This window comes from Myotis yumanensis, unplaced genomic scaffold, assembly GCF_028538775.1.
Source record: "Myotis yumanensis isolate MYYU_CA2020_CCGP unplaced genomic scaffold, mMyoYum1.0.hap1 SCAF_10, whole genome shotgun sequence".
Taxonomy (NCBI): Eukaryota; Metazoa; Chordata; class Mammalia; order Chiroptera; family Vespertilionidae; genus Myotis; species Myotis yumanensis.
Genome location: NW_027223761.1, coordinates 81,591,952 through 81,619,279, shown reverse-complemented (window position 1 = coordinate 81,619,279; position 27,328 = coordinate 81,591,952). Strand labels below are relative to the sequence as shown.

Genomic DNA, 27,328 nt, shown 5'->3' with positions numbered 1-27,328 from the left:
AAGCCTCGCTTGACAGCCACCGCCACAAGTCTTTCCGCCTCCCCAGCCTGCCTGGGAGTGGGAGCTGGGTGATGGTGGCCTGACCAGCGGTGCAGCTGCAGGAGCCCATGCCTCTCCCCGCCACCAACCTGCCAGGAGCCCCGGGAAACCAGCGCTGCCGACCTGCCATGCTCGCCCCTCCCAGCGCCCCCAGGGAGCCCAGGCCGGCCTCTCCCCGACCTGTGCTGAGGCTGCACGCCTCTGGCCAGATGTAGCTGGGATCCGTCTCCCCTTCGCTCGCTCTGCCGATCGTTCCTGCCATCCCACGGCGGGGCCGGGCTGGTCCAAGGCCCGCAGGAGCCCCGATGCTGCACAGCTCGCTTTCCTGAGAAACCACCGGCACCCAGAGTGGGGGTCAGAGCATAGGGACGGACGTGGGCCCGAGTGAGCCCTGAGGGCCCGGAGGCCGGGCCGCGATGGCCCCAGCACTGCCCTGGCTCCTGCTGTGGATGGGCTCGGCAGTGCTGCCCACCCGCTGTGCCCATCCTGGCATCCGGCTGCCTCTGCGGAGCGGGCTAGGGGGCACCCCCCTGGGCCTGCGACTGCCCCGGGACACCGAGGAGCCTGACGAGCCCGGCCGGAGGGGCAGCTTCGTGGAGATGGTGGACAACCTGAGGGGCAAGTCCGGTCAGGGCTACTATGTGGAGATGACTGTGGGCAGCCCCCCCCAGACGGTAAGGTCGCCAGGCCACTCTACCCTCCTCCAGCATGAGCAGAGGGGGGTAGCTGGGGGGCAGCATGCTGGCCTCTGCGAACGTGGGCTGGATGGTGTGGGCAGGAGGGACCCTCTCCCGAAACTTTCTCCGGCGACCATGGTGGCAGCTGGGGTCATCTGTCGTTCCCAACACTCCCCTTCCCTCTCAGGCGTCCCCGTGGCCCTGGTCCGCTGGCCCTCTCTTCACTCCTATCTTACACACACACCTCTTTGTAAAGATTTGGGGCAGGAGAAATATTTCTGTGCGGGGAGCCTGCCCTGGAGAAGGGCCCAAGCCATGGGGTCGCTGGGAACAGGTATGAGCCCTGGCCAAGCCTGAGTCTGCTGCGCCCACCATTCCAGACCTTGGTCGCCCAACCCCTCACCTCCTCTGGCGTTTCGGGAAGCAGGCTTCCCACCATCATTCCTGGCACCTTGAAGGCCAGGGAACCCTGATCCGAGTTGGATGAGGCCCTTTCTCCCACTGTCTGGGCTACCACGGGGGCAGCAAAGCTGAGGCCTGAGCTCCTGTGACCTCCAGGCCAGCCCAGAAGCCCTAGACCAGCGGCTCTCAACCTGTGGGTCGCGACCCCTTTGGGGGTCGAATGACCCTTTCACAGGGGTCGCCTAAGACCATCGGAAAACATATATAATTACATATTGTTTTTGTGATTAATCACTATGCTTTAATTGTGTTTAATTTGTAACAATGAAATTGGGGGTCACCACAACATGAGGAACTGGATTAAAGGCTCGCGGCATTAGGAAGGTTGAGAACCACTGGCCTAGACAGACAGACTCCTGAGGTCCATCCTTCTTCCGCCTGCCCCCTCCCCCACTGACATCCACCCCCGCCCCTCCCCCTCCCCCGCCCCAGGCCTCCAGGCACAGGCCAGAGAGGACTAGGCTGAGCCTGGGGAAAGGACAAGTCGCAGCTAAGGAACCAGAGCCCCTTCTGAGAATGAGACTCCTGATAGCTGCTGGGGGGGCAGGGGGCGGGCCTGGCAGCGATGGCGAAAATGCCACCCACTCTCCCCATCCTTCCTGACACTCCCTGGTACCCCCAAAGTGGCTGGTGCAGGTTGCACCCCCTGCACCCCTGTGGGTGGGTGGGAATGTGGGCATGAGTAGCCCTCCGTGGGGGCTGTGGCCGGTCCCTGTGCACATGTGCTCCCCTGTGGGAGGGTCTGGACACAAGTGACAGGATGGCTCTGTGTGCGGGTGTGTCACCTTGAACCTGAGCCGCCCCACTCCCCTCCTGTCTATGTCGGGGAGGCCTGTCCTTGGGAGGGTCGGTGAAGGGGAGTGTCTGTGCGTAGGGAGCAGCCTGGGCTTCTCAGGAAGCTCCCTCTGCAAGGCTCCACCTCCCAGTGGCCTGGTGGACGCAGCCTTCCGGCCCCCCCCCCCCCCCCCCACCCCCCCGCAGGCCCTCCCGTCGCCCGGCTGACCTAAGGCTCCGGTCTCCTCCGCAAATTCCTCCTCTTGCCTGCACACCCTTAGTACCCAGGAGCAGTCTGGAGTCAGTCCTCAGGGCGAGAACAGAGCGAGGCTCAGAGTATCTGAAGGGAGTGGGGTGGCTCAGGTTCACAGGGTGTTGGCAGGGACCAGGGGATGTGGAGACCTGGGGCCATGTGTGCTGTGCAGAGACCCCGGGACATGGCCACGGGACAGGGCTGGGACACCATACGGGCTGCAGGGTCAGACAGACAGGAATGCCAGCTTTTCCTCTCCTCTCCTCTGCTGTGTGGCTTTGGGCAAACAGTCTGACCTCTCTGAGCCGATTGCCTCGCCTGTCACACGGGTGCAGAGAGCTCTCCTCTGCCAGGTCGTTGTGGGCATTAAACGAGACCATGTAGGTGAAAGCATCTGGAACAGTGCAGCTGGCCACATAATTGACCTGCAGTCAAAGTCATTTCCTCCCAATTTGTCTGGCCACTTCTGCCTCTTCTGTGCTGTGCATAAAACATGGTGTCCTGGGCCTCAGTGTTTGCACTTGGGGGACGACCACTTACCATACTTCCCGGACCCCTGAGATGATGTCTACACCCCCAGCCCAGAAGTTGGCAGAGAGTAATTTTCCAATAAATGTCAATTCCTTCCCCCACATTTTCTTTTTTTTTTAATAATTTTTTAATAGATTTCAGAGAGGAAGGGAGAGGGAGAAAGAGATAGAAACATCAATGATGAGAAAGAGTCATTGACTGGCTGCCTCCTGCACCCCTCTACTGGGGATGGAGCCCACAACCTGGGCACGTGCCCTGACCGGGAATGGAACCATGACCTCCTGGTTCATAGGTCAACACTCAACCACTGAGACACGCTGGCTGGGCCCTCACCCCACCCTCCTAAGAGGAGGGAGGTGGGCTTAAAGTTCAGCGCCAGCCCAGGGAGCCAGTGCAGGAGACCCCTGGTGGAGTGCCCCATGGCTGCAAACCTGAGCCAGTGCCGCCGGGCTCGGCTCTGCGGTGACTTTGATTCTTTCCCGGCGGTCTGCCTTTCTCCCCCCTGGCGGGCTGCTGTAAGCACCATGTAAGAACACGCCTGGCAGATACTCTGAACCAGTCAAAGCGAGCACTTCCTGTGTGCTGTGCAATTAACTGTGGGGTTTGGGGGCTGATCCACAAAGAGATGGAATGTATGTGTTCTGCCCTTAAGGAGTTGAGTGTGCAGTGGAAGAATAAATACTAGGACCAGGTTCTCCATAGCAGCAGTGCTCCACGTGAGGTCCCCAGGCCCCTGCTATCGGAACCCGTTCGAAATAAATGTACATTCTCTGGCCCCACCTCAGACTCGCTGAGTCAGGATCTCAGGGGAACACTGATCTACTTAGCACAAAGGGTGCGATCGGTGCTCAGGACGAGGTGACCTCAGGGAAGGCCTCCCAGAGGAGGTGATCTGTTAGCAAGGTCTTAAGAATGAATAGGAGGGGGAGGTCATTCTCAGTGGGGAAATGGCACCTGTCCCACACAGGAACTGCGCTTTCTTTGTATGCCCACTTCTCTCCCTGAGGCTCGGTTAGACCAGAAGAGGCCACAGCAAATGACAATGAGTTACGTGTGTTTGAGCTTCAGAATGTTTGTCCTGGAGACAGAGTTCAGGAACCCAGTCCAGTTGATGTTACAGGTTCAGGTAAATAAGATAGAGCCAAATTGCCCAAAGCCTTAAATGTCAAGCTTAAGGTTTGGACGTTGCTCTGCAGGTATTTGTGTGGGGGAATAATCTAAAGAAAGCGATGCTGTAGGGAGAGACATCTACAGGATGGAAGGAATGGAACTGAGACGCGCAGGGGCAGAAGGTCTGTCACCCAGTCCAAGTGAGAGGCGCCATGACAAGGCCAGACGAGGCAGTGAGCGATGGAAAGGGAAGACCAGGATGCGAGGAACAGTACACGCAGGTGGACAGGACTTGGCGACACTGGTGTGAAGAGTGGGGAAGAAGGTGTCAACGATGATTTCAAGATTCTGATTGGGCCCTGGCCGGTTTGGCACTGGATAGAGCATCGGCCTGAGGACCAAAGTGTCCTGGGTTCGATTCTGGTCAAGGACATGTACCTCGGTTGCAGGCTACTTCCCGGCCGGGAGGCAACCAATCAATGTGTTTCTCTTACATAGGTATTTCTCTCTGTCTTTTCCTCTCTCTTCCATTCTCCCTAAAAATCAATGGGATGCCCTGACCAGTTTGGCTCAGTGGATAGAGCGTCGCCCTGCGGGCTGAAGGGTCCCGGGTTCGATTCTGGCCAAGGGCATGTACCTTGGTTGAGGGCACATTCCCAGTCGGGGGTGTGCAGGAGGCAGCTGATCGATGTTTCTCTCTCATCGATGTTTCTAACTCTCTCTCCCTCTCCCTTCCTCTCTGTGAAAAATCAATAAAATATATTTTTAAAAAATCAATGGGAAAATATCCTCGGGTGAGGATTAAAAAAAAAAAAGGTTTGAAGAGGTAAGAAGTTAAGGATGAGGAAAAGGGAAGAATCAAGATTTAAAAAAAATTCTAAAGGGAATGCCTCTTTCTTGTAGAAAATCTGAAAATAAAAGCATAAAAATAAAAAAACTAAAAATTAAAAAAAAAGGTCTGATTGGGAGTGACCTGGATCTGAACAAGATGTTTTGGGGGAGCAGGCAGGTTGGCAGGAGGGGATGGCTTAGCAGTACTTGTATACAAAAAGCTGCATGTACTTAGGGTTGCAGTTTATGCAAAGTGTTTAAAACATATTCTACTAGATTACTTTGTTTTTCATATTCACAGCTTCTAGCAGAAGAAGTAGGGACTCAAAGGGTAAACAGTTGGCAAGGTGGCAGGCCAGAAAGTGAAGATTCTGTCTCCCCCTGTTCTCCCTGCTACTCCATGCCACCTATGTGTGTGTTCTTCCTGCTACTCCATGCCACCTATGTGTGTGTCTTCCCGCTACTCCATGCCACCTGTGTGTGTGTTCTTCCTGCTACTCCATGCCACCTATGTGTGTGTCTTCCCGCTACTCCATGCCACCTGTGTGTGTGTTCTTCCTGCTACTCCATGCCACCTATGTGTGTTCTTCCTGTTACTCCATGCCACCTATGTGTGTCTTCCTGCTACTCCATGCCACCTATGTGTGTTCTTCCTGTTACTCCATGCCACCTGTGTGTGTCTTCCTGCTACTCTGTGCCACCTATGTGTGTTCTTCCTGCTACTCCATGCCACCTATGTGTGTTCTTCCTGCTACTCCATGCCACCTATGTGTGTGTTCTTCCTGTTACTCCATGCCACCTGTGTGTGTCTTCCTGCTACTCTGTGCCACCTGTGTGTGTCTTCCTGCTACTCCATGCCACCTATGTGTGTTCTTCCTGCTACTCCATTCCACCTATGTGTGTGTTCTTCCTGTTACTCCATGCCACCTATGTGTGTTCTTCCTGCTACTCCATGCCACCTGTGTGTGTCTTCCTGCTACTCCATGCCACCTGTGTGTGTCTTCCTGCTACTCCATGCCACCTGTGTGTGTCTTCTCCTACTCCATGCCACCTGTGTATGTCTTCCTGCTACTCCATGCCACCTGTGTGTGTCTTCTGTTACTCCATGCCACCTGTGTGTGTCTTCTCCTACTCCATGCCACCTGTGTGTGTGTTCTTCCTGCTACTCCATGCCACCTATGTGTGTTCTTCCTGTTACTCCATGCCACCTGTGTGTGTCTTCCTGCTACTCCATGCCACCTGTGTGTGTCTTCCTGCTACTCTGTGCCACCTATGTGTGTTCTTCCTGCTACTCCATGCCACCTATGTGTGTGTTCTTCCTGCTACTCCATGCCACCTATGTGTGTTCTTCCTGCTACTCCATGCCACCTGTGTGTCTTCCTGCTACTCCATGCCACCTGTGTGTGTCTTCTCCTACTCCATGCCACCTGTGTGTGTCTTCCTGCTACTCCATGTCACCTGTGTGTGTCTTCTGTTACTCCATGCCACCTGTGTGTGTCTTCCCGCTACTCCATGCCTCCATGTGTGTGTCTTCCTGCTACTCCATGCCACCTATGTGTGTTCTTCCTGCTACTCCATGCCACCTATGTGTGTTCTTCCTGCTACTCCATGCCACCTGTGTGTGTCTTCCTGCTACTCCATGCCACCTGTGTGTGTCTTCTTGCTACTCCATGCCACCTGTGTGTGTCTTCCTGCTACTCCATGCCACCTGTGTGTGTGTTCTTCCTGTTACTCCATGCCACCTGTGTGTGTCTTCCTGCTACTCCATGCCACCTGTATGTGTCTTCTCCTACTCCATGCCACCTGTGTGTGTGTTCTTCCTGTTACTCCATGCCACCTGTGTGTGTCTTCCTGCTACTCCATGCCACCTGTGTGTGTCTTCCCGCTACTCCATGCCACCTGTGTGTGTCTTCCCGCTACTCCATGCCTCCATGTGTGTGTCTTCCTGCTACTCCATGCCACCTATGTGTGTTCTTCCTGCTACTCCATGCCACCTGTGTGTGTTCTTCCTGCTACTCCATGCCACCTTTGTGTGTTCTTTCCTCTAGTCCATGCCACCTGTGTGTGTTCTTCCTGCTACTCCATGCCACCTTTGTGTGTTCTTTCCTCTAGTCCATGCCACCTGTGTGTGTCTTCCTGCTACTCCATGCCCCCTGTGTGTGTGTTCTTCCTGCTACTCCATGCCACCTGTGTGTGTCTTCCTGCTACTCCATGTCACCTGTGTGTGTCTTCCATCTACTCCATGCCCCCTGTGTGTGTCTTCCTGTTACTCCATGCCACCTGTGTGTGTCTTCCTGCTACTCCATGCCACCTATGTGTGTTCTTCCTGCTACTCCATGCCACCTGTGTGTGTCTTCCTGCTACTCCATGCCACCTGTGTGTGTCTTCCTGCTACTCCATGCCACCTGTGTGTGTCTTCCATCTACTCCATGCCACCTGTGTGTGTCTTCCATCTACTCCACGCTACCTGTGTGTGTTCTTCCCGCTACTCCATGCTTCCTATGTGTGTTCTTCCTGCTACTCCATGCCCCCATGTGTGTGTCTTCCTGCTACTCCATGCCACCTGTGTGTGTTCTTCCTGCTACTCCATGCCACCTGTGTGTGTCTTCCTGCTACTCCATGCCACCTTTGTGTGTTCTTTCCTCTAGTCCATGCCAACTGTGTGTGTCTTCCATCTACTCCATACCCCCTGTGTGTGTGTTCTTCCTGCTACTCCATGCCACCTTTGTGTGTTCTTTCCTCTAGTCCATGCCACCTATGTGTGTGTTCTTCCTGCTAGTCCATGCCACCTATGTGTGTGTCTCCCGGAAAAGAAGAAAGGGTTTATGGTGAACGTCCCTCTGCCATTCTCACATGATACCTGCTCTTACTTTCTTACTACACTTACCCAAATGTGTGTTTCCCTCATAAAACATCAACCTCTTGAAAACAGTGTCTTTTTTTGTTTGTTTGTTTATTTTTGTGTTAATCCTCACCTGAGGATATTTTTTCATTGATTCTTAGGGAACGTGGAAGGGAGAGGGAAAGACAGAAAGAAACATCAATCTGAGAGAAACACATCGATCGGTTGCCTCCTGTATGAGCCCCACCAGGGCCCATGCCAGGGAGAAGCCTGCAACCAAGGTACATGCCCTTGACTGGAATAGAACCTGGGACCCTTTGGTCCATAGGCCGATGCTCTATCAACTGAGCCACACCAGCTAGGGCAAGAACAGTGTATTTTTAAAATGTTTATTTTTTTCAGTGTCTTATTTTTCTTTAATATCTCCGGCAGCACCAGGCCCAGAACATGCACCTAAAAACGTTGAGTGAGGGAATAAATAAGCCGTAAGACATCTAAATAGAGCTGTTGATGGGCAACTGTAAGTGCAGAACTGGAGTTCTGGTGAAAATATTTTTAGTCTTTTTCCTAAATGAAAGAGTATCATCTCATTATACTGGTGTAAGTGTCACTATCCAAATGCAGGACAAGATTAATTGTTTTGATTGAAATCTGGGGAGTGTCGATTCCGTTGAACAAATGTTTGCGGAGCACCTGTGTGTGCAGAAGAGAAAAATAATGTCATAGGCACAGCACTCAGAGACGCCCGTGTGTGTGGGCCCAGCCGTGTGCACACCTCAGCAGCACCCGAGACCTTGTGCATTTGGTACGAATAGAGCAGTGAGTCTCGGGAGTGAAGCAACAGGGTGCCAGGCAAGGCCTGCTGGAAAGGGGGGCCTTTGACTCGACGGGAAGAGGAGAGACTGTGCTGCTTGCACATGTTGGGGCGAGCACTCTGAAGAGAGAGAGGCCCAGCTACGCTAGGAGCTGGGAGCTGGGCTCGGTGCTGTGGGGCTCGGGAAGCGCGGGTTTGAGTCTAGAGGCAGAGAGGCCTTGTAGATACACGGGAGGGGGGTGGTCAGTGTAGTTGGGGTTCCAGGAAAAAACTTCAGTGTGGAGCAGCGATTTCCAACCCTTTCCCTCTCACGGCACCCATAACCATCGCTCAGCTTCTGTGGCACACCAGAAATATACTAATGGCTTTTTACTGATCTAACAAATAAAATAGGTACAATTTTGATTCATTCACAACGACGGCTTTGGTTGTGTTGGCTGCTGTCATTTTTTTTATTTGACAATTTAAGGGAAAGGAGGATAGCGCCCCTGACTAGGTCATCAGATTTTGCATGTTTGAAAAATTCTTGCTGTTCACCGGTTGAAAATCGCTGGTGTGGAGGGTAGCTTGGACCAGGGGTGGGGAACATCCGGCCCGCGGGCAGGATCGGCCCGAGAAATCATTTGGTCTGGCCCTGCCCAGGCATTAGGGGTGAGCTGATTAAATGTCTGACCAAATAGAGCAGGCTAATTTTTAAGTTGGTAATTCTGTATGGCCCTCGACTGATGTTGTAAATATCCAAATGGCCCTTGGCAAAGAAAAGGTTCCCCACCTCCGGTAGAGCCTGGGAGGAGGATCAAGAAGGGCCTGGAAGAGGTGGGGGGGATGAGGACAGCAAGGAGGACGGTCCTCAGAGCCCTCAGAGCGCATTCACACGTGAGTCCAGCCCAGGGCTCTACCCCTGGTGCTGAGGGAAGAGAGACCCGTCCCCTCCTTTCAGCCGCTCTGACTGCTCGTGTCGGAGAGCACAGCAAAAGGAGCAGCGTTTAAAGCACAATATACTTTTCCAAAATGTGATAGTTACAACTCTGCTTTAATTGCAGGGCTATGTATTAGCATGCCCACTCGGGGGATGAGGAGATGGAGGCTCAGAGAGAGTGCGTGGCGTGTGGGACTTTACAAGAGACCGCAGTGTGAGGAGAAGGTTGGGAGAAAGGCAAGCAGGCAAGACTCCGTATCTGCCACCCTCCAAGGTCTGCTCCCACCTGCCCCCAAACCTCCCAGCTCCCAGCATAGTTCCGTTTTTATTGTGTTTATACAGTGGAATTCCAGGTTATATATATTTTTTAAGTTCTGATATTAATTCAATGGAAATCCATTGAATTCAACGAACCACCATTCAACTAGACCAGTGGTTGGCAAACTGCGGCTCGAGAGCCACACGCGGCTCTTTGGCCCCTTGAGTGTGGCTCTTCCACAAAATACCGACCTCTGCGCATGGGCCACAAAATTTCAATTGCACTGTACGTGCGCGCCCGCACGTGGTATTTTGTGGTATTTTGTGGAAGAGCCACACTCAAGGGGCCAAAGAGCCGCGTGTGGCTCTCGAGCCGCAGTTTGCCGACCACGGAACTAGACAATGCAGGCGGGACCTCAGTTCTAGGTTGCCGCCAGTTCCTGAGGCGGGGCGACTGGGCTCGGCTCCCTGCTGCACGCTGGTCCTTCTGGGACCCTCATGCTGCCCCACACTCGGCCTCGGCCCCCCCAGGCCAGGAAAGAAGGAGTCTGTGGGGCGTGGGGGGCTTTGGGAGAGACCGTGCCCTCGCTGAGGTTGGAGGTCAGGAGCCCTTCTCGCTGTCTCCAACAGAGCTCAGCAGAGCGTCCTGGTTGGAAGTCCAGGGAGAAGAACAGGGAAGCCCCCAGCTGACAACTAGCTGCTCCTTGTGCTGGGAGCCATTCTCTTGGGGACCCAGGCCGTGGGGAGTTCTGGGATGGAGCCGGACCCTCCTCCAGGCCCTGAGCAGCCGCCGCCTGCACACCCGAGGGCTGTGCCAGTGGCTCCTGAGAGGCCAGGTGCGTGCTCAGAGGTGGGGGGGAGTCCACAGTCCCAGGGGCTGACCTGGGGAGCCAGGACGCCTAGGTCTTTTTTTAAAAAATATATTTTTATTGATTTCAGAGAGGAAGGGAGAGGAAGGGAGAGATAGAAACACCCATGATGAGAGAGAATCATTGATCGGCTGCCTCCTGCACAACCACACTGGGGATTGAGCCCACAATCCAGGCATGTGCCCTGACCGGGAATTGAACCGTGACCTCCTGTTCATAAGTCAACGCTCAACCACTGAGCAACACTGGCCAGGCAGGACTCCTAGGCCTTCTTCTCAGACTCTGACAAAGGCACGGAGCAAACGGCTGAGCTCCCTGCCTCTCCACCCCAGCTGCTACTTTCGCCAGGCCTTCTAAGTGCATGGCCTGTGGTTGACCCTGTCTGCTGCCCACCGGAACCCCCTGCGTCCAGGCTGCGTGTCTCCTTGCCTGGCCTCTGGGTGCCTGGACCTTTCGCCAGGAGCACAGGGTGTGAAACCCTGGCACCTCCCAATGGCCCCAGCTGAGAAGCCAGGTGCTGGGCTTCGTTTTCCACTGAGTACAGACCCAGAGAATAGGAAAGCCACTGCCACTGTGGGTAGGGGATGGAGAAATGACAGGAAGGACCTACTGTGTGACAGTGAAAAGTAGATAACCTAGCAGCCGAGATGCCTCACAGGCTGGAGTTTCCGGGTGGGTTTCATGGAGGTTGAAGGGCAAAAGAGACGCCTCAACAGCCACCAGGGATGGGATGGACAGAGGAAGTAAATTCTCTTCTTCGAACAGAAGACCTCTGCCTTTCCTCTCTTTGGTACACTGGGGTCCTGCATGAGCTCAGAAAGGCATTCTACTGCTTTAAAAAACAAAAAAGGTTGGAGACCATTGTCTTAGGTCTGGTCTGTAAGACAGATGTGTATACTTTTTAACCATTCATAGCCACCGACTGATGTGAATTGGAAGCACTAACAAATACTAGTTGAGCCGGATTGAGGCTGGGGAAAATGGAACATCCTGTCTAAAGGGGGAAGGGTGCACTAGCTAAGGTTTGGGGTGATGTAGCCAGCTTAGGATTCCTTAAAACAACAATAACCAACACCCGGCTGGCATGGCTCAGTGGTTGAGCATCGACCTATGAACCAGGAGGTCACGTTTCAATTCCTGGTCAGGGCACATGCCCGGGTTGGGGGCTCAATCCCTAGTGTGGAACATGCAGGAGGCAGCCAATTAATGATTCTCTCTCATCATTGATGTTTCTGTCTCTCTCCCTCTCCCTTCCTTTCTGAAATCAAATATATATATATATTAGAGGCCCGGTGCACAAAAATTTGTGCACTGGGGGGTGGGGGTCCCTCAGCCTGGCCTGTGCCCTCTTGCAATCTGGGACCCCTCGGGGGATGTCCACCTGCTGGCTTAGGCCCACTCCCTGGGGGGATCAGGCCTAAGCTGGCAGTAAGACATCCCTCTGGCAGCCCGGGGGCCCTCGGGGGATGTCCACTAGCCAGTGGGGAGCAGGCCTAAGCTGTAGTCGGACATCCTTAGCGCTGCTGAGGAGGCGGGAGAGGCTCCTGCCACCACCGCTGTGTTGGCAGCCATCAGCCTGGCTTGTGGCTGAACAGAGCTCCCCCTGTGGGAGCGCACTGACCACCAGGGGGCAGCTCCTGCATTGAGTGTCTGCCCCCTGGTGGTCAGTGTGTGTCATGGTGACCAGTCGTTCTGCTGTTAGGGTCAGTTTGCATATTACCCTTTTATTATATAGGATATTTAAAAAATAGCCCAAGGTGGGGAGCCTGGTAGCCTGCTTGCTCCCTGGTGTCAATCGCCAGCTTCAGCCCGTGGAGCAAAGTGGAAGCAGGGGTGGGTATGGTGGGTGTCGGTGCTACAGTCACCCTACAGTCCCAGACTAAAATCACAGCCCTGCAAAGACTCTGGGGCTGAGTTAACAGCAAGAATCTGTGGTGGTTCAGAGAACTGCAGGAAATGAGGCAGTAACTACCAGTTAAAAAAATTACGCCCTAGCTGTTTTGGCTCAGTGAATAAAGCGTCAGCCTGTGGACTGAAAGGTTCCAGGTTCAATTCCAGTCAAGGGCACGTACCAGTTGCAAACTTGATCCCCAGACCTGGTTGGGGCACATGCAAGAGGCAACCAGTTGATGTGTCTCTCTCACATCAATGTTCCTCTCTGTCTCTTCCCCTCCCTCTCACTGTCTCTAAAAATCAATGAAAAAATATCCTCGAGTGAGGATTAACAACAACAAAATTGTGAGGGAGCACCTACTGAGGGTTAGGTAAGAATCCTATATAATAAAGAGCTAATATGCTAATTAGACTGAAGAGCAGAATGACCGTCCAGACATCCTTCTGGACGACCATCTGGATGACCTTCCAGACAAAGCCAGGGCTGCGAGGGCCGGCTGAAGCTGCAAGGGCCAGCCAAGGCTGTGAGGGGCTGCGAGGGCCGAGCCCCTTGCATGAATTCGTGCACTGGGCCTCTAGTAGATAATAAGGATACAAAGATGCCCCACTCACAGTGGGACATACAAGCTTTAGCTAAATGATTGGCATGTGATAAGTGACGTACAAAGAAGCAGCTGTTACTGAGGCCTGCAAGAGACAGTAACTCATCTTGGCTGGGGGCATCAGGGCAAGACCCTTGGGATAAAGGATGTTTAAACTGTGACTTGAACTTTGAACAGAAGTTAGACAAAACAGGGGAGCACATTTTAAGCAAAGGAAACAGCATACGGGAAGGTACAGAGGTAAGAGGTCCTTGAGCTTTTGAGAAACTTCCCGAGAAGCATGGGGAGGAAGGGGGAAAGGGACAAGATGTCCATTAGAGTTGACCTATGGTTGACCTAGAGGCCCCCAAGGTCAAGGATCCCAGAACTTAATTCAGATAGTTTTGTATCAGTTACCTGGTGCTGTGTAACAAACGACTCCAAAACTTGGCGGCTGAAGACCACGGCCACTTTGTTTCATGGGATTCTGTGGCTGAATTCAGCTGGCAAGTCAGCTGGGGCCGAACTAAGTGGGCCTGCTGGGCCTCTTTCTCCAGGAAGTCTTTCTTCCTCAAGGAGGCCAGACCGAGCTCCTTTACCTCCACTCTCAGGGCTGCATTCCACGAGGGCGACCCCCAATTCATGAGGGTGACCCCCCTCTGCTCTCCTCCTTTGCCATGGCTCACTGGGCAAAACATGTGGCCTAGCCCAGCGTCAATGTCAGAGGGGATCCCACCAGGGCAGGCAGACGGGGTGTGAGTCCTTAGTGTAACAATCTACCATACATTCCTTCTCCCAAGGAGAGATTCGGGAAGGTCAAGGAGATGAGAAAGCAGACATGGGCTTGGTCAGACCAGTGGATCCTGGTCCTGGCTTTGGGGCTCATGGTATAACAGGGGTCAGTTTGCCGACTCACACTAGTTCTCAGTGTCCTCCTCAGTCAAATGGAAGATGCTGCATCTCAGTTTAGCAAAAAGGCTTGTTATCTGAGAGGATAAGAGTGCTTCTCCCCTTACCTCTGAGGCCCACTCAGAAGGAAATAGACCAGGAGAATTAGAAATAGGATAATGTGGATTAAAGCCCCTCCCCAGAGGCTTGCAAAGTGGTAAGACCTTGGGGTGGGCTACCAGGGAAGGCTGTGGATCTTAGTAACAGATCTTTCTGGGTTGGAAAGAGCCCCCCCCCCCCCCCCCCCCTTCCAGCTAATGGACAGATGGCTCCTGGAGTCTCTTTTTATCCAGAAAGTCTGCTAGAGTTGGGCCAAGGCAGCTGGGATTTGGGGGACAAAGACTTACCCTGAACTCCCCAGCTCGGTCCCTCTCTCATCAGGCAAGGTTATTGCTGGAGATTCCCCGGGGCCTCGCCTGCAGAGGTGCCTTTCCCTGAAGGCTTGTTAGCACCTCCCAGGAAGCTGCCTTCCAGACGCCCAGGGGCACCCGTGTTTGTTAAGTAATTGGCACTGACCTGGCCCTGACCCCCAGGCTTCAGTCCCTGTGCATCTAAAGGCAGTAGTTACAGAGACTCCTGAGCCGGCAGATGGGGAACCAGTCGGATGGCTTCAGGACCCCAGGCGCCTGGAGACTGGCATCCTGTGTCAAACCCGGGCACCTGGTGAGTTAGAGCCACACCTACAACCCCAAAACTCCCCCAGTTTGGGAGTCAACTGAGGGATCCCCTCTGCACCCAAAATAGGGGGCAGAGGAGCTCGTTCCCATTTCTTTTCCTTTAACCATTTGTTAACTCAAGCAACAAGTATCGCCAGGCCCTGTGATACCCACTCGGGACACACTGGGGACACGGGAGGAGAGGGCCAGTGTAAAACCACACGCCAAGTTCTACGGAAGCATTTTAACAAGAGAGTAGGCCCTGCTCTGTCTCCCTTCGGAAGTCTCTTTAGAGCTCAAGCTGAAGGGTCATAGGAGGTGAGTGGACAGAACTGGAGGTCAGAGTGGCAAGGAGCAGAGGGCTTGGGGAGTACGGGGCAAGCTACACTGGATACGTAGGCAGGACTTGATCATGAAGGGCTTCTGAAATGTTAGTGCTTTAAACTTTTCTTTCTTTTTTTAAACATATATTTTTTATTGATTTCAGAAAGGAAGGGAGAGGGAGGGAGAGAGAGAGAAACATCAATGATGAGAATCATCAATCAGCTGCCTCCTACATGCCCCCTACTGGGGATGGAGCCCGCAACCCTGGCATGTGCCCCGACCAGAAATCTAACCCGAGACCTCCTGGTTCATAGGTCGGCGCTCAACCACTGAACCATGCCAGCCCGGCTAACCTTTTCTTTTAATAGCAAGGCAAACCACTGACACGCAGGGTTAGCCTGGTCCGTGTGCATCTGGAAGAGGTCCCTCCCCCACAGTGCAGACACAGGCTGGAGTGGTTCAGGGGTGGCTGTGCTCTGCTGGGGCAGATTCCAGGATGAAATGAGGAGAGCTTGGCCTCGGGTGGCAGGGGAGAGGGCAGCGAATGAATAAATGCAGGAGACTTTAGGATGGCCAACTGCACAGGACTGGCTGAGGACTGGCGAGGAAGAGGATGTGTTAGGTGGCTTTGAAGTTGCTGACTGAGAGGAGATGGCTGGGGGTGCCATTCGCTAATATGGGGAACACCGATGGGCAGGACCGCGCAAGGTCAGCTTGGGCATCCTATACATTCCAGGTGCCTCTGAGGCAGTTTGATGTTGCTTCTAGAGCTTGAAGGGTGGGGGTGGGGGGTAGGGTTATAAGCTTAGGAGTCATTGGCCGAGAGGTGGGAACCGTGGGCTGCAGCCAAGGGCGAGATGATGGAGAGAGAGAGTACAGCAGGGAGGAAGGGGCCAAAGGTGAGGCTTGAGAAGTGAGCCTGCACCGCAGACAGAGCTATGGGCAGGGTGCGGGGAGGGGGGTCAGGGGTGACGGGAGGGGCGGGTGCGTGTGGGGCGGGGTGGGGGGTAAAAAGGAGGAGAGGTCAGCGGTGCTGACTGTTCCTGGTTTGGAAAATGTGTCCTGCGTTTGGTGACTATAAGGCTGTTCTATGGTGGAGGGAGGGGTAGAGGCGAGATTCCGTTTTAGAAGGGGCCGAGGAGGGGTGGGAGGTGAGAAAATGAAGACAGCTTGGCTGACGACTTTGGTTGTGAAGGGAGAGGAGAGTGGGGGGAGCTGGAGGCGGATGTGAGATTTAAAAGATTTAAAAAAACAAAGAGACTAAAGCATTTGTAAATGCCAATAGGAAGACTCCAGAGGATTCAGGGTCAGTCAGGGCACCCGTGGTGGCTGGGGGCCCTGAGACTGGGATAGTGAATGGGGGTGGGGGTCTGAGGAGCTAGGAGGGAGCCGCCCCGCCCTGCAAGAGGAGGGACCGCCGAGAGCACCGCTGCTGGGGCAGGTGTGGAGGCCGGGCTGCGGGCCCCTGGCGTGGCCTGGCACAGGCTGGGCGCCCCTCCCACAGCTGGCCCCTGGCCCCGACTGCCCTGTTCCCTGGTGAGTGTGGGCTCAGGGCTGAAGCTTCTGCAAATGCGTGAGGACCGGAAACCCCTCTCTTGGGCAGGACCGCACTGCGAAGGGCAGCCAGACAGCCGGGCGTTTGCCAATGAGGAAATGGCACCTGCTTACTATGGTCCCCATTTCCTCGTGTGGATGGAGAGCGGAGGCCACAGAGCAGGGGTGGCCGGGACTGGTGAGGGTGGGGAGTCCAGGGGGTCCTTCCTCCAGGGCGGGGCTCCTTTGAGGTGAAAAGGGAGACCCTCCTCAGACCAGGAGAAAGGCTGGAGGGGTGGCCTACAGAGAGCCCCCTCCCTGCAGTGGGAAGGAGGGCGTCAGGAACAGTGGGGACAGGGAGCCCCAGATAAAGCTCTGTTGTGGTGTAACACGTGGGCACGTTTTCCTGGGGTCAGCCGGGCACACATCCCAGACCACTGTTCCCGCAGAGCCATGGGGTCCTGGGTTGTGAAGGCGCCTCTTTCTTGGGGGTCCCGTGCTAGCAGGATCCCTGCCACCTGAGGCCGAGCTCCTGGTGCTGGGAGCAGAGCGGCAGGTGGGGCAGAGGGGGGTGAAGAGCCGCTTTAGTTGTTATCCGATATCCGGCTGACATGGCAGCTCTGAGCCTCCAGCTCTGTTGATCCCCTGGAAGCTCAGCGTCTGGAGCCGGCGCTGGGAGACCAGGGAGAGGGCAGGAGAAGCGGGGAGGGGGCAGAGGGACGTGGGAGCCAGGCCAGGAGCGGGCCAGCAGGACCCCGAGCAGGGTCAGAGGCCCGGGGCCAGTGCAGGGCGTCTCCCCAGGGCTGAGCAGGCTGGGCGGGACGGGGTCAGAGGTGCCACAGAGGCCCATGGAGAGCAGGAAGGAGCTGGCAGAGGAGTCAGCCGGAGCCAGGGAAGTGCAGGGACCTCCCGAGGTGGCAAGGTCAGAACCTGCACCAAACCCAAGGTCAGCTGACTGCGCCACACTGAGGAGGGAGGATACAGAGCGGAAGGGCTGGAGGTCAGGGGAGGAGCCGAGGGGTGAACGTGGCACGTTGGCAAGAGGATTCGCTTCACAGAGGGCCGTGATTCCGAGGCCAGGCCCTCCCTACTTCTGCCCGGGAGGGTATGGTAGGCATGCAACAGCTCTGGGCAGCCGCTGGCTCCAGCCGGGAAGTGACAGGAAGGCGGCTGCAGAAGGTAGGGGTCAGGCAGGCCATCGAGGATGAAGGAGGGAGGGACAGGTGGAAGAGATGCCAGCAGGGCTGCACAGCAAGGGCCACCAGACACCTGTCCATGTTCACCCAGCCCCACCAGGGCCCCGGCGAGGGGCCTGATCCTGGCTCCCATCCTTTCTGGCCGTGGACTCGGGTCTGTGTCGCCTCTGAGACAGAAGGGGGGCCTTCGTGGAGCCAAGTCTGGCAGGTAGGGTCAGGAACACGCTGGCATCACGTGCCATGGAGTCCCCTCACTCCCCTTGCTGGTGCCAGCTCCTGACAGCTGGCGGGGTCCACGCTTCCTCGGAGAACCAGAAAGGAAGGAGGGGCGAGCTCTAAAGAGAGAGTGGACGGGGAGGGGGGGGGCGAGGGGAGACAGGGACAGACAACACCCCCCACACACTGTGGCTCTAACGACACAGAAAATGCCATGATTCTCCAGGGGAGGCAGAGACATGGTTTCTGAGGCCTGAGCCCCTGCTAAGGCCACAGGACACGTCCTGCCTGGTGGACACTCCTCTGGGGACACTCCGCAGGGAGGCCGAGCAGGAGTCAGGCCCCGTGTCAGTGACCCGCGCTCTCCCCTCCCTCCCGCAGCTCAACATCCTGGTGGACACGGGCAGCAGCAACTTCGCAGTGGGGGCCGCGCCCCACCCTTTCCTGCATCGCTACTACCAGAGGCAGCTGTGAGTCCAGGAGCTGGAGGGGAGAACTGCACCTGGTGCAGGGCCAAGGGGGGTCCGAGGAAAAGGGGGCTGCGGGTAGAGAGGCTCCTAGGATCCTTCCTGCCAGGGAAGGGGAGGGAGAGGAGGTGACGTGAGCAGGACAGCAGAGTGGGGTGTGGGTTTGAGGGGCGTACTGTGGGAAAGGGTAAATTGAGAGGCAGCCAGGAAGTTCTTTGGGATGGAGAGCAGTCAGCCTCCTGTGCAGGGGAATAAGCTCTGAGCAACCCTAGGGGCCCCTTCTCTCCTGAATGGGAGGCGGGGGCCTCGCTCCACAGCCTCCCATCTCGGTTTCAAGGCAACACCAACCAAGTGTAGGGTAAGCAGGCTGCAGTGAGCGCGCCTGCCGTGTTCTCGCCCAGGGGTCACTCTCAGTGGCTCTGCACCATTCACGGGAGTGGAGAGCGAGCCTTCCAGAAGCCCCACTGCCTGGACCAGTGTCAGGACTGTGGGCTGACCGCCTCCTCCCCATCAGCCAGAGGCCAGCGCCGGGATTTAGACAACTGGTGGGAGGGAGGGTCGAAGTGGGTCTTTAAGGTAAGAGAGCTGCGAGGGATCCTAGAAGCAGGACATGGATGTCTGAGGCATCTGTGTGTGAGCAGAGGCTTAAACCCCATTCATGGACTTCCAGGACGACGCCAAAGCCATCTCCCCACTGCCGCCTCCCCTCAACTCCCCGTCTGGAGGAAGCAGTCAGGGCGCAGGGCCTCAGGGTCGATGAAAGGGAACTCGTGTAGGTCCTTGTCCCAGGCCTGTCCCTGTCCTCCATCACACTCCCACACACATACACACACACACACACACACACACACACACGTGCTGGTCAGCGGTGCGATTACACCCAGGTAGGGGTGTTGATGGGCATGCTCCGAACATGTAGGTGGTGTGTAACCTACATGCTCGGCTGAGATGCTGTGCCAACCCCTTCTCTGGAAGAACTTGTTGTAGAGGCTCCACATTTACCCCTTGGCACTTGGTCTGCCACTCGGATGGCACTGCTGGATCCCAAGGCAGCAGGAGAATCAATGGCTCCTTTTCTCTGGGAGCTTGACAGAGCTGGGGTGGGTGGGGAAGAGATGCCACTAGCTGTCCCTGCAGCAGCAGCAAGTACAATACACAAAGCCTAGACTGTTCTGCCCTGGGCCTGAGCTCTACATCCAGCAGTGTGAGCTATGCAGACAGGAGAGCGAGCCCAGCAGTGTGAGCCATGGGGACAGGACAGCGAGCCCAGCAGTGTGAGCTATGGGGACCGGAGAGCGAGCCCAGCAGTGTGAGCCATGGGGACAGGACAGCGAGCCCAACAGCGAGAGCCATGGGGACAGGAGAGCGAGCCCAGCAGCGTGAGCCATGGGGACAGGAGAGCGAGCCCAGCAGTGTGAGCCATGGGGACAGGACAGCGAGCCCAGCAGCGTGAGCCATGGGGACAGGACAGCGAGCCCAGCAGTGTGAGCTATGCGGACAGGACAGTGAGCCCAGCAGTGTGAGCTATGGGGACAGGACAGTGAGCCCAGCAGTGTGAGCCATGGGGACAGGACAGCGAGCCCAGCAGTGTGAGCTATGGGGACAGGACAGTGAGCCCAGCAGTGTGAGCCATGGGGACAGGACAGTGAGCCCAGCAGTGTGAGCCATGGGGACAGGAGAGCGAGCCCAGCAGTGTGAGCTATGCAGACAGGAGAGCGAGCCCAGCAGTGTGAGCTATGGGGACAGGACAGCGAGCCCAGCAGTGTGAGCTATGCAGACAGGAGAGCGAGCCCAGCAGTGTGAGCTATGGGGACAGGACAGCGAGCCCAGCAGTGTGAGCTATGGGGACAGGACAGCAAGCACAGCAGTGTGAGCCATGGGGACGGGACAGTGAGCCCAGCAGTAGCTCCCTCATCTGTTTGCCAGGTCACTTTACACAGTTCTGGGTGGTGGCCCCCCCTAGAGTCTGGTGAGCAGCCTGGAAGCATTTACCTAGAATGCCCCTGAGGTAAGCCAGGCGGCTGGGAGTTGCTCTGCTGCTGGACCCTGTACCAGCTGTGGTCACGCACCCACAGCGCTCTGCCTCCGTTTTCACAGGTCCAGCACATACCGGGACCTCCGCAAGGGCGTGTATGTGCCCTACACCCAGGGCAAGTGGGAGGGGGAGCTGGGCACAGACCTGGTGAGCATCCCCCATGGCCCCAATGTCACTGTACGTGCCAACATTGCCGCCATCACGGAGTCAGACAAGTTCTTCATCAATGGCTCCAACTGGGAAGGCATCCTGGGGCTGGCCTATGCTGAGATCGCCAGGGTGAGTGGAAGAGGCTGAGGTCTGGACAGCGTGTCTGCACACTGCTTGTTACACAGGGGCGGACTTGGGAAAGAGAAGGGGAGGGAACTAGCCGAGGAAGGGAGCATCCGTCTAAAGGTGGTGTGAATCTCATCCGGGTAGAGGGCAGAACTGGTACAGAGCTGGCTTGGTTTCCAGACTCTACAATCTTTGGAGTAAGAGGCCCCTGAAACATGATGGGCACATGGGGACCCCATAGATCTGTAGGCCCTCAGTACTTCCTGTTTGCATGGCGTGCCTGCTGCTAATCCCAGTACCTCAAGACGGTCTTTCCCAAGGAACATCCCCGCCTTTGCAATCACCTCCCGGTGTAGGCAAGAAGCTGGCCTCTGTGTGAGGATCCCTCCTCTTTTCACCACAGCCGGACGACTCCCTGGAGCCTTTCTTTGACTCGCTGGTAAAGCAGACCCACGTGCCCAACCTCTTCTCGCTGCAGCTGTGCGGCACCGGCTTCTCCCCCAACCAGTCGGAAGTGCTGGCCTCAGTTGGAGGGAGCATGGTGAGTAGGTCCTGGGAGAGGGCGGTCCTGGCACTGGGTAGAGATGGGTGCCACCTGCCTCCCGTCCACAGTCTTGGGCTCTGCTATTTAGTATCTATATTCCCCAACCCCACTCTGTCCATCCTGTCTTCCTGGCATTACTCCAGAAAGGACTCAAGTCGCCTATGGTAAACCTGGGAAGAATCAGAGATGATTAGGAGGTTTCAAAGGAAAGGGAAATGAAACCTACTGGAGTAAGATTATTCAGTCTGGTGATAAGGCAGAGATGTAAAAAGTTTAAAAGTCTATTTATTAATTAGGACAACTGGTGAATGGTTTTCCATCTCCAACAAGCAGAAAAAATAAAATTTATAGAAGCAAATAATCATTCATTCAACATTTCTTGTGCCAGTTTAGGTTTAAATAACTTCATCTCATTCTCAAACAAATAATTAAAACTTCTAGAAAGTTTCTTCCCCTGAACACATTGTTTTGATGTTGCTTTTTCAGTTTTTATTGATTTCAGGGAGAGGAAGGGAGAGGGAGATAGGAACATAATGACGATATAGAATCATAGATTGGCTGCCTCCTGCACACCCCCTATTGAGGATCTAGTCCAGTGGTTCTCAACCTTCCTAATGCTGCGACCCTTTAATACAGTTCCTCATGTTGTGGTGACCCCCACTTTCATTGTTACAAATTGAACATAATTAAAGCATAGTGATTAATCACAAAACAATATGTAATTATATGTGTTTTCCAATGGACTTAGGCGTCCCCTGTGAAAGGGTCGTTCGACCCCCAAAGGGGTCGCGTCCCACAGGTTGAGAACTGCTGATTCTAGTCTAAAACCCCAGGCATGTGCCCTGGTTCTTAGGTTGATGCTCAACCACTGAGACACACCACCGGGCATGAACACATTCTTTTTTTAAAATATATTTTTATTGATTCCAGAGAGAAAGGGAGAGAAAGATAGAAACATCGATGAGAAAGAATCATTGATCGGCTGCCTCCTGCACACCCCCAACTGGGGATCGAGCCCGCAACCCGAGCATGTGCCCTTGACCAGAATCAAACCTGGGACCTTCCAGTCCACAGTCCAATGCTCTATCCACTGAGCCAAACCAGCCAGGGCCATGAACACATTCTTAATACATTTTAAACTATGTCACTCTGGGGCATGATTTGATTAGAAGCAGGATGAGAAAGGTGGTCTGTGGAGGGCCTACCCACTCCCACAAGTTCCTGGTCCTTCGCTTGCTTTTAGGGTGACTTGCTGCCCTTCGTGCTGGGACTCAGATACCTGCCTTTTTCTCCCTAGATCATTGGGGGTATCGACCCCTCGCTATACACGGGCAGCCTCTGGTACACACCCATCCGACGGGAGTGGTATTATGAGGTGATCATTGTGCGGGTGGAGATCAATGGACAGGATCTGAAAATGGACTGCAAGGAGGTAAGAAGAGCAAGGGGGCACGAGGGAGTGGTACAGGGCGTGGCGACAGGGTGAGGTCAGACCCTGGGTTAGGAGGTTGGAAGGACAAGGCAGGTGCACGACCTGCAGGAAGGCTCGGGGCTGAACCTACAAGTCAGGAGCACAAGGGCCACACAGGGGACCGGCAGGGCACTTCACAGGGACCGCCTGGTGTAGGACCTCGTAAGAGTAAAGCTCGCCTGGATCCATCACGGCCTTGCTTCACGGCCTGGTTTGCAAGGCAGTGCGATGTGATGGTGAACGGGAGTCCAGCTTTGGGTTCTGGCTCTGCCCTTAGCAAGTGTCTGCCCTTAGTAAGTTACTGTCGGGTTTGTTTCCTCTGCAAAAGAGGTAGCGTCCCAAGTGTCCATCCCAGTACCCGGCACGTAGCAGAAGCCAGGAAATGGCAGCTAAGCCGTGGGTCTTCCTCACTGAGGTTCTCAGTGTGTGCTAAATTAGAATAGATATAAAAGTACTATGAAAAATTAACACCACCATACAAGGTACTTTTATTTTCAAGATTTGGAGAACATCTTTCCACCCAAGATAGTAAGAGCATTTACTAAATGCTCCCTGTGTGCCAGGACCACTGCAAGCACTTCGAATGTATTATTTAATCCTTATAATAACTGTGAGGTAGGTACTATTATTATCCTTTAAGATGGGGAAACTGAGCCACTGAAGTTAAGTAACTTGCCTAAGGATATACTCCTAAGAAGTGGCAAAGCCAGGATGCCAACCCAGGCAGCACCCGACACAGACTAACCCTGACTCTGGCCAGAGCCTGGCATCGCACACAGCTCCTGAGTATTCTAACCTCTCTTCTCCCTCAGTACAACTATGATAAGAGCATCGTGGACAGTGGCACCACCAACCTTCGTTTGCCCAAGAAAGTGTTTGAAGCTGCAGTCAAATCCATCAAGGCAGCCTCCTCGGTCAGTGGGGCTGAGTCGGGGGTACAGAGATGACTCGAGTCCGAGGGAGTCTGTTGAGTCACATCCTTCAGGAGCCAAGTGTCCCCCTCAGAACCTTCTACTTAGACTCTTTCGTGGGTGTTTGCTCGTCACCAATCCCCCTCGAACAGTGTTGGCCTCATTCTCCCACTCTCCTCCTCTAACTCCTGGGTTCAATGGACCTTTCCCCGTTTGGATATTCCAGGAAAAGCAAAGAAAGGCCAGTGAGTGTGATCTGAGGATGGGAGGCGAGATGGTGGCAGGGGCTGTTTCCTCACTGTCTCCCTTTCTGCCCGTGGCAGACGGAGAAGTTCCCGGACGGCTTTTGGCTGGGGGAGCAGCTGGTGTGCTGGCAGGCAGGCACCACCCCCTGGAACATCTTCCCGGTCATCTCGCTCTACCTGATGAGTGAGGTCACCAACCAGTCCTTCCGCATCACCATTCTCCCACAGGTGCGTCCCTCCGCGAGGCAGCGGCCCCAGGAGACAGTACATGTAGGGAGATGTCAGTGCGGGGCTTCCCAGAACTTGGAAGACATAGATGAGTGTCCAGGGGTGAAGGGCTCATGGAAAAGCAAGCCCTCGGAGCTCAGGGATGCCGACGGGAAGAGCGGCCTAAGGATACAGCCACTAGAAGGCAGGGGTGGGGTGCAGAATGGAGCGAGGAAGACACTCTGACACTTTGACTCCTTATCCTTAGCAATACCTGCGGCCAGTGGAGGATGTGGCCACATCCCAAGACGACTGCTACAAGTTCGCCGTCTCCCAGTCGTCCACGGGCACCGTCCTGGGAGCTGTCGTCATGGAGGGCTTCTACGTGGTCTTTGATCGGGCGAGAAAGCGGATCGGCTTTGCTGTCAGCGCTTGCCATGGTGAGCGCCAGGGTGCACGTCAGTCTATCCATGTCCCCCCTGTCCAGCAGGCAGCAGATCTGGGCCCCGCCAGTCTGGGAGGGAGGAACAGTTGCCTCGAGCCAGAGTCAACAGGTTGTGCCAAAGCCAGAGGCAGCGCCTAAGCTTCCCACTGCCTGGCGTGGTGACCCTGCCTGCTTGGGAGCTTCTGCTAGACGCCAGGAGCAGCAAGAGCTGTCAGGCACCTGGAGGAGCTCAAGAGCAGCAGGCTACAGTGTCCCTGCCACCTGCCGGAGGGAGCTTAAATGCCATTTCAGAATGGTAGCGGGTGCCCTGCCCAGGGTGCTCAGTGGTTTAGAGCACTGGCCCATACACCAAAGGGTCATGGGTTCGATTCCCAGCCCCAGCCAGGGCATGTGTGGGAGGCAGCTAATTGACGTGTCTCACATCAATGTTTCTCTCTCCCTCCCCCTTCTCCTCTCTCTAAAAAAAATAATGGAAAAATATCGAGTGAGGATTAACAAACAAAAGGTCGCTGTTCTCTATGGCCTGGAGGAGATGTGCCTCCACCTGGCACTGCTTTCTACAGCCTCCTCGGGGCCAATTTCAAGGCCCGGTCGGGAAGTCCTTTTCTTGCATAAGCCAAACTGCAGTGTGACACTGAACTGCCTGCTCACATCTGCCCTTTCTCCAGTGCACGACGAGTTCAGGACGGCGGCGGTGGAAGGCCCGTTTGTCACCCTGGACATGATGGACTGTGGCTACAACATCCCACAGACAGACGAGTCAACCCTCATGACCATAGCCTACGTCATGGCTGCCATCTGCGCCCTCTTCATGCTGCCACTCTGCCTCATGGTGTGCCAGTGGCGCTGCCTCCGCTGCCTGCGCCACCAGCACGATGACTTTGCTGATGACATCTCCCTGCTGAAGTGAGGAGGCCCATGAGCAGAAGACAGAGCATCCCCTGGACCATCTGGGTGGTTGGTTCGACTTGGTCACAAAGAAAGAGATGGCACCTGTGGCCAGAGCACCTCAGGACCCTTACCCACCCCCCAAATACCTCTGCTTGACAGAGGAGGAGGAGCTGGCAAGGTGGGTTGCAGGGACTGCACCTGCAGAAAACAGGACAGGGAAGAGACACGCTCTGGTGGCAGGAATATGTCACCTCAAACTTGAGTTGGGAAATTCTGCTGCTTGAAACTTCAGCCCTGATCTTTGCCCACCATCCCTTCCAACCCTCCAACCCAAAGCATTCCTCTTTCCTTAGTTCCAGAGTGGGGGCATCCCACCGGTCACCCCGGGGTGTCTACAGGGCCCAGCCTTGCTTCCCTGCTGGCCCAAGGCAGTAGGAGCAAATGCACAGTTAGCTTTTGCTTTAGAGATAGGAACTGTATCAATGAGCTTAACATTGGTGCAAAGACTGCCTCTTGAATTAAACAAAAAAATAACCTGACTGAATGTTTGTACAAATGGTTGGAAGAGGAAGAGAGGGAGTGTGAAGACAGGGGACACTGGGATGGAAGCAGGAGAGGTAGAAAGGACACCGCCAGCTCCCGTTTTAGGCTTTACCTCCAAGACAGAACCCTCTCGTAAACAGGTGTTGCTTCCCGGAGTTTTCTTTGCTGTGTTTGCAGCCTATCAAAAGGGAGGTGGGAAGAAGGGCTTATTTGCCAAAAAGCTCTTTTTAGCTCTTAAATTAAAAGTGTCCACTAAGAAGTTCCATCTAACAAATGAATTTCTACCTTATTGATTCCACTTGTCTCTACCTGGACGCTTTGCTCTACAAACGCTCCCAAACCCCAGGCGTCCTCCGGGAAAGCAGTGGGAACAGCAACTGAGCGGGGCTGGGCCTCGTCTTCCTGGGCACCTCTCCACTCCCTCCCCCAAACCCGAGACCTCGGAGCTCTGCAGCTGAGGTGCTAAGGAGAATAGACAGGAGCACTCTCCTACCTAATAATCCTCGAAAGCGGAATCCTGAAGATTCATTTCACAGGCACAGGGGTGATGCCCTTCACCCGCCTGGAGTTCTTCCTGTTCAGCTGTAAGATCTTTACATAACACAGAGCCGTTTCATTGCCTTCTCACTCTAGGTCTCAGCCGCCACGTATTTGGCTAAGGCATCCCCAGTGGCACAAGTATTGGAGCCAGAATGCCAGAACATAGGGCTCGCTGACTATAGCACCGTCACCTTCAGTGTCCAGGCTGCCTGGAGAAAGGATGGGGCCTCGACTTCCTTCCTTTTCCACAAGAGCCCCTCAATTTCCTTTTCTCCTGTCCTGCTCTCTACTCCCCACTCCTAATAGTACTTGGGTATCCAGGCTAGTTCTTGCGCTAAGTACTGGGGACGAAGTTCATTTCCTTTCCGCTCTAACACAGTCAACTATGATACCTGTGTTAGTGGAAAGAGCAAATTTTCCCGGTATACCCACTGGGCCTCATTCCTCTGTGGTCTGCACCCTGCTTCCAGGTAAGGGGCCTGCTGAGTGTGAATTACCTGAGGGAGGGCCCCTGGAATCCTGGCTTCAGCCAGCTGCCACAAGCCATACACAATAAATCAACAACACCTAGTCATAGTTTCTATCTGGACTCTCTTCACTCCCCTGCACCTGGTGCTGCTTGGCTGACAGGAAGACCCCAGAACCACACAGAATGACAGGAAGACTAGAGACTGTCCGATTCCAGCTCGGAACTTACTGTGTAAATAAACTTCCAGAATTGTTACCGTGAAATAAAAATGCCGCATTTTGCTTTATAACTTCTACCCATGTTGGGAAAACTGGCTTTCCCCAGTTCTTCCCAGGGCACACAAGTCAGCCCCTTCATTAGTAAGCCCCACTGTCCTCTTTTCCTTTCAGAGAAAACTTGGGCTCTCTTTTAAGAGTAACTTCCTTTCTATCCTGGAACTACAAACTCTAAGTGTAAAAAAAAATTTGTTTTGACAACAGCTTCTTGCTTGTAAAATATGTATTCTATATCTCTATTTTTAAATCTATTCCAGAAAAATGACTGTCCCATCTCTCTTCA

At 54.7% G+C, this 27,328-nt stretch overlaps 1 protein-coding gene across 2 annotated transcripts; it reads left to right on the top strand.

The window, feature by feature from the left end:
- On the top strand, positions 1-27,039 carry BACE1 (beta-secretase 1). Of its 2 annotated transcripts, XM_070426125.1 has the most exons (9): positions 5-713; positions 18,108-18,196; positions 20,291-20,507; positions 20,908-21,045; positions 22,346-22,480; positions 23,332-23,433; positions 23,754-23,903; positions 24,151-24,322; positions 24,996-27,039. In XM_070426125.1, the coding sequence occupies exons 1-9, from the start codon at positions 456-458 to the stop codon at positions 25,235-25,237; spliced, it is 1,503 nt and encodes a 500-aa protein (XP_070282226.1). In that variant the 5' UTR covers positions 5-455; the 3' UTR covers positions 25,238-27,039. The 2 variants fall into 2 exon arrangements, with proteins under 2 accessions (XP_070282227.1, XP_070282226.1); XM_070426126.1 differs by lacking the exon at positions 23,332-23,433 and having other exon boundaries at positions 1-713.
- Positions 27,040-27,328: the final 289 nt, after the last annotated feature.

Coding starts and splice junctions, on each gene's coding strand:
- BACE1 (XM_070426125.1), top strand. CDS start 456: ATGGCCCCAGCACTGCCCTGGCTCCTGCTGTGGATGGGCTCGGCAGTG. Junction 20,508..20,907: donor CCTATGCTGAGATCGCCAGG/GTGAGTGGAAGA, acceptor TTTTCACCACAG/CCGGACGACTCCCTGGAGCC. Junction 22,481..23,331: donor TGAAAATGGACTGCAAGGAG/GTAAGAAGAGCA, acceptor CTTCTCCCTCAG/TACAACTATGATAAGAGCAT.